Below are 8,745 nucleotides of genomic sequence, written 5' to 3' on the forward strand. Positions count from 1 at the left end.
GATCTTGTTTATCTTGTTATCACCCACGCGTCAATCTGCGTCAACAACTTTTGATCAACATTTTTATCATGATTTTTTTGCCCTATATCAATTGAATCATTTCCTTTCGATCGCGTTCTACATTGTGAACGAAAATAGCGAATGATTTATTCTTTGACATGTTAAATCCACTTACACCAGGAAAGAAGGATCCCATTTATAAGCTTTCTTATTAGTGTCCTTTTCTGCTATTTGCTGTCATCATGGATAAAAGCATGGTAAAAGCAATCATACTCATCGGTGGTCCACAAAAAGGTATGAATCCTCTCAGCAATTTTTTAGAACCTTCTGAAGTACCTCCGACGGTATTTAAAATTATTTTGTTTATGGTTGGCAGTATAGAAACTCCGTGACTCTCAGCCGACGGAACTGATCAGTGATCCTGTCACTTGAAGTATGTAATGACAGCCTTATGATGCAAACTATGTTGATACCTTTTGACCTAATCAACCTTAAATGTTGCTCTTACTAGTCTTGTTATTTGGTTGTCATGTTTTTTGTCTGAAGACTGTAGCAAGGGAGATGAGTACCTGCCCTCGAGGAAGAGCGAAACCATGAGGCTACTTACTGTGAGTGAAGTGGGCAGTTAATTACCTTCTGTCTGCAGGGTCCAGCTCTACTGCTGCTGCACGCTGCTAGCCTCCACTGGCGCTGATCTGCATCTATGAAGATGAAAAGATTTATTGTTCCTTAGAGCCTGTCATAGACAAGGGTTGCTAATATCAGCGGAGTCATCTTATGTTAAGGCATAAGTTAAGCACTATTTATATCGCCACTCATCAGTTGTGCCATCTGACTACGCATATTATCCTGTTGAGTGGTGAACATTCAGAGCTAATCAGAGACAGAGATTCACATTTGTCTCAATACACAATGACTCTGCTCTTGATAATGCGATCCTGGGATCGCAGTTTTTTTTTAAAAATTCTTGAATTTTTGTTTCTTCATCGGGTAGTGCTGAAAATGTGACTGTGGCATCAACTATGAAAAGTTCTCCGCAGTTTTACTGTCACTGTTTATACACTTTTTGAAAACTGTGGGAACCACCAAAATTATGATTGCCACTTCAAATTTAAAAATCTTGGTTTGGAAGCCTTCCACACTACTCAAGAAAAGAAGAAGAAAGGAAAGGTCGTCACTTTTCAAGGAAAGAGTATAAATCGTGGCTGCGGATTGCTAACATTATAGATAGAACAGAAGATTATCGACTCCTGATTGTAAAAATAGTTTGTGGTCAAAAAAGGAAGAAAAATCAGGAGGATATATGTTTTCTGTTTATAAATTTGTTTACCCAGAAGGCAGGAGGCATTTTTAGGAGGCTTACCCCTCAAAGTAATTAAATTTATTGTATGTTTTTTCTGAATTTTTATATCTTATATTTTATTTAACCCTGAAATGAAGCTTAAAATTCACTCAAAAATTCTCTAAATTTTTTGTGAAAATATCACTCACTTTTACCGGTTGTCTGCTCTCTTATTCCATGTATTTAATTGGCTTCATCAAAAAATCAGTATAACTTCCAATAGCTCTTTAACGCAAGTTTTATTTTCAGGCACTCGTTTTCGGCCTTTGTCTTTGGATACTCCAAAGCCTCTGTTTCCTGTTGCCGGACTACCAATGATTCAGCATCATATTGAGGCATGCACACGGATCAATAATCTGAAAGAAATCATCATACTAGGATACTATCCCACTAATGATCTCGCGCAGTTTGTTAGTGAAATGAATCAAAAATATAAGATTTTAATTAGGTGAGTAAGTATTTATGATCCAATTCAAAAGTTAATCGGAGAAAAACTGACAATAATGTTGAACTTAACAATGGACAAACTAGATTTACTCAGTAAAATTTTTTTTTAAGAATAGGTAGGTGATACAGTTCTGCAAATATTTTTTTTTTTTTTCCAAAACACTGGGAATATAATGATTGATTCTCCTACAACTGAGAGCACTGAGTTTCAAAATTACCTCAGTTTTTTTCTCATACCTATAAATTCTCTAGAAAATCAAGATTTTCTTCTTAACTAAGCTTTTTCACCCAAAAATTTCCAGGAAAATGATGTATAATAGAGACAAATTAAAGATATTCTGAGATGTAGGAGCCCAAAATACGTTGGAAAGCAGATATAGCATGCCAAACAAATTGTACCCGCTGCGTCTAATAGGGAGGTAATAAAATATATGGAAAAGTTCTTTGCCATGTCATTTGCAACCTGATCATGACTTTAAAATTGACACAGCAACATCATCAGAAGTTTTGATGATTGCAAACAAAATCGTCAATATTAACTCTCACATTATCATTTTCTCATAGGCAATTACTTTTAAGTATTATGAACTTCAAGGGTCATCTGGATCCAAGAACCTTAAGTTTTACCACAGGCCGACTCTTATTTTGAGGCTAAATTTTTTGTTTAGGTACTTACAGGAATTCACCCCTCTTGGAACAGCGGGTGGAATGTATCATTTCAGGGATCAAGTTAGAAGTGGAAATCCTAGTGGCTTCTTTGTTATACATGGCGATGTATGTTCCGACTTCCCTTTGAGTCAAATGCTCGAATTCCATGAAAAACGACCTGGCGCTCTAATCACAGTTCTAGGAACAGAGGCAACAAAGCAACAATCTGTATATTATGGTATGAACTTTACCAACCAAATTATAACATACTCTCCCCTTTGTTTGCTCCCAGAATGTCAATCTGTCTGAACTTGTCCATGTACTTAGTAAAAGTATGAATTACCTATCATTAGTATATTTTGATTGGACATTTAAAGAGGACATGAACATATTTCAACTTCAGAAAATTATGATGTTGCTTGTCAAGGGCCAGTGAACATACAAGGTTTAAAAATTATGACTTTTTAAATGTTTGATGATACAGCAATTTATTCCCATGAATGTTAGAAAGCACCCTCTGACAAAAACTCAATTTTTTTCTAATTTTGATTCAACCATCTTTGAATTTCTTTTTTGGGAATTTTCTGGTACTATTTTAAAGCCATTTTTCCCAATGCAGTCCTATTTAAAAGTATGAGCATTCAATAGTTAGCTGTCAATTTTTTTTGCAGGTTGCCTCGTTTGTGCCAAAGAAACTTCAGAAATAACACACTATGTTGAGAAACCATCAACCTTTGTTTCAACTCTAATAAACTGTGGTGTGTACTTTTGTTCAATTGATATTTTCCAAATTATGGCAGACGTTTTCAAGAAAAAAGAAGAAGCTTTTTATAAGTATGATTTTTCACTTTAATTTTTTTATTTTTATCTTGTTTCAAATTTGTTTTAAGAAAGATAAATCTTTTTAGTCAAGAATTTCAGTTTTCCATCTTCTGATTTGATATGTAGCATTCATAATTCATAATTGGTCCAAAAAAAATCGCTCCATTGAAAAAAACTCTCTATTCAAAGCATTCCTACCAAAATTCTGTTGATCCTCAAGTTAACTCAAGTAGACTCTAGTTTTAATACCTACAACAATAAAGTTTAATTAGAGAAACTAGAAAATGCCTTTACTATGCACCTTCTGTCTTCTAGGTAAAATTTTAATGAAGACTGTAATGCTTGGTTTGCAATCTTTACTCTGTCTAGTAGTCCATAGAGTGTGTGGTTTTTTTTTTGTTTTTGTTTTTTTTTTTTTTTTTTTTTATTGCAGTTGAAAAGAATCGAAATATTGGTAAAATCGCACCAAAACAACAATGAAAATATTTCAAAATATGATAACATTGTATTTTTATACAACCCCCAATAGATGTGATGTATTTTTTAGAGTTCAAATGTGAGAAGCCTTAAAACCTAAAAATACAGCAAGAACTAGTTTAGTCAAAGACAATTTTTAGGGGCCGCTTATTGCAAATTGCTGTCAAAACTAGTTTGGACAGGGTGTCATCGGTAAAATACCAAAAACTTAATTTCCACCAGGTTTTCATGGCAAATTTGAGCCGGAACCAGTTTTGATAATGTGACATTGGCAAAATCCCAAGAATTTAATTTGTATCAAAATTTTACTGGAATGCTAGTCAAAACTAGTTTCAGCAGTAAGTGGGGAACAGATAAAATGTCGAAGTGTAAAGCTTGCCTGTCTCTCACTGGTGAGTGAAATTAATCTAACTGATGTTTATTATAATTAATTGTTTTGCACAGTGGAGAAAATGGATACGGATCTGAAAATGGTTGCAGTGGTAGCATGCAGTTAGAAAAAGAAGTATTGCAGCCACTCTCTGGTACTGGGAAGTCATTTGTCTACCAAATCACTGATTGGTGGTCTCAGTTAAAGTCAGCTGGTTCAGCAATTTATGCTAATCGCCACTATCTTCAAGTTTATCGGAACAAACATCCTGAGCGACTTGCAAAATCAAAGGAGAATCAAGTGAACATTATCGGTGATGTGTATATTCATCCAAGTGCAACTGTTCATCCTTCAGCCATTGTAAGTGGTATTCCATCAAGCTTTGAATAATTAAGAATCTTCTAGAACAATATGAATGAATTTGAATTGAAATCTGGGAAGAATTTAAACGAAGAAACTTAAAAAGAATGTAAAAAAGGACGGACGTAATGTACAATGTCGAAAAAAGCCATCACGTTTTTTCTTTTTGATAACAAGAAATATTAAACAAATTATTTTCTATACTTTTGACTGTCCTCGGAGGAAAGGACCTCAGTACTGCCGAGCTAAGGGAAAACGCTGTATGAAAATTCAAATGTTGCCAAATTTCTCCTATAATATTGTTATTTTTTACGAAAATTACATGTATTTTTCCCTGAAATTTTCAGATATTTTCGATCAAATAGTGATTGAAATGCTTTGAAAAATCCGAAGAAATCTATTCCCACGTTTTTTTTGAAAATTCGTCCTTCTTCAAAAGAGATTTGGCAACATCTGAAGGCGCATACGTTGATCTTTCTTGGCATGGCAGTGAACCAAAAAACTCAAAATTAAGCTTTTAGAATGACTCAAAATTGTGCTTTGCAAACATTCTGTTGAAAAAGAAAGAAACCCAAGTATCAAGGTAAAAACTGTGCTTTTGAAAACTTGCTTTCTTGCAATTAAGTCCCTTTATCTGAAAAAGGTTGCATTTGTCTCTATCTCCAGCTGAAGCATCAGCACATATTTTTTTTTTTTTTTTTGTGCTGTACACTAATGGTCTTTAAACTTCCTGCATCTTGTTATACCACAATAATCAAGCTTGGTAATAATGAGGCTTGGATGTCTAATTCCCACTCTACTAGCACTAGCCGCATTTTTCCAGTTTTTTTTTTTTTTTTTTCACTTAAAGTACCTCCGAAAGGATAATCCTACGTTTACAGCAGTGGTGAGGCGTTAATGATCGATTCTCGATATTTCCCCATTTGAAGCTATGGTTAAGAATTGATTATTAAGGTGTTCGTTAGAACACCATGTTTCTTGATCCTTTTCCTTTTTTTTAGATTTTAATGGCAGATCAATCGATAAATCGTAAAGCACGCCACGCCACTGGTGTACAGTTGAAGCTCCATCCTCCTCAGTCCTTAATCAACAACCAGCCCTAGACAATCGTTGTTAATATCATCAAACTTGGGCCACCTAGCCGGGAATCAAACCCAGGACCCCCTTATCATAGAGCTAGGGCTACGTCCACTCCACTACAGGAGGCAGACTGTAACAGCTAAGAAGAATGGCTAACAATTTTAGGTCTACTAGCTGTTGAAAGGAAAAATTTGGTTTGAGCAAAAAATTCTCAGGAATCGTGTTTTCCACAAAGTTGACTAATTTTTTTTTTTTTTTTTTTGCGAAAAATTCTCAGCAATAGTGTTTTTCACAAAGTTGAAGAATGTCCCAATAATTGGGATGTTTGAAATTACGGTGATTCTGGCTCTTTTTCAATAAGCCTCAGTAACGTTGAAAACAAAGCGATTTCAGCTTAATTTTTTCAGTCCAGGAACTTCTCTGGCACTCTTGCCTTAATTTTAAACGTAATGTTTTCCATTTTCAGCTTGGACCAAATGTATCAATTAGTGCCTTTGCTACTGTTGGGCCTGGGGTGCGCATAAGGGAATCAATAGTCCTTCAAGAAGCGGTCATTGCTGACCACAGTTTAGTATGTGTTACAATTTTTGTATTTTTCAATCCTTTTCAAGTTTTCATTGCTCATTAAGTTACATTTATTTATTTATTTTTTTTACAGTTGGTACATATATTCCCTCTAAGCGATCGTACAAGTCAGATTATAAGATGCTAGTATTACAAGTTAACAATTGTTTCTAACAATCAATAAAAATTTAACAAAAATGATTTTTTAAAATGATTTAAAATTAGGCAATGTAAGAGCAAAATAAGAAAATAATAGGTTACACAAAAGATATAGAAAAAATAAGTTAGATACAATCCCTCATGAGGAAACTACAAATATTCATCGTGTACTTATTTTCCCCCCTTTTTCTCCAGATTTTATATAGCATCGTGGGTCGAGGAACTAAAGTTGGCGAGTGGACTCGTGTTGAAGGAACTCCTTGTGATCCTAATCCAAACAAGCCGTTTGCCAAAATGGATAATCTGCCTTTGTTCAATTCAAGCGGGAAATTGAATCCTTCAATAACAGTTCTTGGTAAGAAAGTCTCTCAGCTAAATCATTGCCAATCATGATAAATTGCTCCATAAAACGTTAGTTTTAATGAGTTATTGGCCAACTACTTTTATAGTGTCATAATGTGTTTCATCCCTTTGAGTTGTGTAACTGCTTTTTAAGAATTTTTGAATCTTTCAGTTTGGAAACAACTTAATTCTGACGAATAATATTGATCGGCATCAATGAATTCATCACGCCAGTCACCAGTGGCGAGGCGTGAATGATTGATTATCAATTCCCCATTTGAAGCTATAGTAAAGAATCGATTAGCAAGATGTTCGTTGCGAACATCCTGTTAATCGATCCTCTTCCATAGGCTTAGATGGCAGATCAATTGGTATATCTCAAAGCACGCCATGCTACGCTATGGTCGCTACGCCACTGTTAGTCACAGAATCAAGTTTTATTGCTTCAAGCAAGTTTTAATGCTTGCAAAAAAGTTTTAGTAGGAGCTGTCTGAATGTGATATTTCTACATTTTTACTGCAGTAATGAGAAACATAGTATGTTTCATTGCTGTGGATAATGTCATACTCTGTGGTTCTTGATCATAGAGAAAAAAAAGGAGGTGTTTGCATTTCGGGCATCTTGGAATTTTTTTGATGACACGTAGGTCGGTACAGCGACGTTTATAATCGATTTTCTTGGAAATGGTGTAATTTATGGAAAAAAGCCATTCTGTAAAAAGTGCTTGATATTAAATCATGAGTTGATTTAAGTAAAAACATTGGACATTATGGTCCGTTTTTCATATTTCGAATTCCGGATTTTGCTGGCCAGGTTGCACCGACCTACGTCACAGGGTAAACAAACCTCAAGATGCAAACACCTCTTTTCTTTCTCTACGGTTCTTGATGGGCAATATCTCCATTAATATTGGGTGTTAAAATTTTGCATCCGGATTGATCTTTATAATTGTTGCTAATCCACAAGCTCTAAGCTATCTAAACACGATTCTGCTACTAGCAAGAATAACCTGTAGAGTTCAAGGATTTGAAATTATTTTTAGTGTATGTTGTTAAAATATAATTGACTAGTAGGCAGTGGTATCAAAGTATTTTCTTTTTTGTTTTTGGAACTTTAAGTGATCATGAGCTCTGAAGTTCGAATGTTTCTTGTATTGTTCAAAATTTACCCGCGTTAACCTTCCAGGAAGCTCTACAAGAAACTTTTTAATGAATAAAAAAAAAAGAATAAAGGGGTGAATCCCGCACTACCAACTATTCTTTTCATTTCAAATAATTTTAAAAATCATCCGAGTTTGTCTGTCTCTGAACTGAGCGATTCTAATCTTCAATATTTTTTATGCTCTGAGGTTCAAGTGTTAAGTCAATGTTTCTGGTGCGCTGAACTTTGCAGTGGCATTTAGTTAAGACTTCTTTTAGCCTCATCTTTTAAACTGTAAATTTTTTATTTTTAAAAAAAAAAAGAAGAAATGGCACCCTGAAACTAATTGAGTGTGACCGTAAAAAAGATCGTTTTTATGTGACGAGGTCTTCCAACAACTCATTAGCCGTCGGTCCATCAGTCAAGTGTTTGAAATTTCTTTAACTTACGTTGTTCAAATAAAATATGGAAGGGGAACTTACTGTGTAGAGCTGTGTCTAATGTTCTCACTTAAACAGTATGTTTCACTCGTGTTCTATTTGATCATTTACAGGTTGCAGTGTCACAGTGCCCTCGGAGGTGATCTTGCTAAATTCAATTGTTCTTCCCTATAAAGACTTGACGAGAAGTTTCAAAAATGAGATCATTCTTTGACCCGTTTGATTTGAATATTAATCGAAATAAATGGTTTTATATTTTTATTATTGTGAATAAATTATATGTAACTGTTCTTCGTGGCAAGATTTTTTTTTCTCTCACACCACCTATTTTCAGAGATATTTACTCAACCATAAATGTTTTAAATGATTTTGTTTATGTGCATACTTGAGCTAGAGTGATAGTGAGAAATGAAAACAATAAGCACTAGCTGAATTCTCTCCCTACCACTTCAACCCTGTTTGCTCTTTAAACTTGAATACGCTGGATTCACCCAGTTGAAACTTGGGGGGACCTTCAAGAGGCAAGTGCAGCGGTTGATTGTTTATATTGTCTG

The 8,745-nt window shown here is 34.7% G+C and overlaps 2 protein-coding genes across 2 annotated transcripts in view; both read left to right on the forward strand.

Moving 5' to 3' along the window:
• The first annotated feature begins 10 nt into the window (after window positions 1-10).
• Gmppa (GDP-mannose pyrophosphorylase A) lies at window positions 11-8,481 on the forward strand. Its single transcript, XM_019059725.2, has 8 exons — window positions 11-294; window positions 1,592-1,790; window positions 2,458-2,675; window positions 3,109-3,271; window positions 4,181-4,466; window positions 6,013-6,117; window positions 6,465-6,624; window positions 8,305-8,481. The coding sequence occupies exons 1-8, from the start codon at window positions 243-245 to the stop codon at window positions 8,403-8,405; spliced, it is 1,284 nt and encodes a 427-aa protein (XP_018915270.1). The 5' UTR covers window positions 11-242; the 3' UTR covers window positions 8,406-8,481.
• Window positions 6,643-8,745, forward strand: part of LOC109042807 (small ubiquitin-related modifier) — a 112,793-nt gene continuing 110,690 nt past the window's right edge. The window contains exon 1 of the mRNA XM_072300254.1: window positions 6,643-6,654. The gene's annotated coding sequence lies outside the window, so the exon portion shown is untranslated. The remainder of the gene's footprint in view (window positions 6,655-8,745) is intronic.

Source organism: Bemisia tabaci, chromosome 5 (assembly GCF_918797505.1).
Source record: "Bemisia tabaci chromosome 5, PGI_BMITA_v3".
NCBI classification, from domain to species: Eukaryota; Metazoa; Arthropoda; class Insecta; order Hemiptera; family Aleyrodidae; genus Bemisia; species Bemisia tabaci.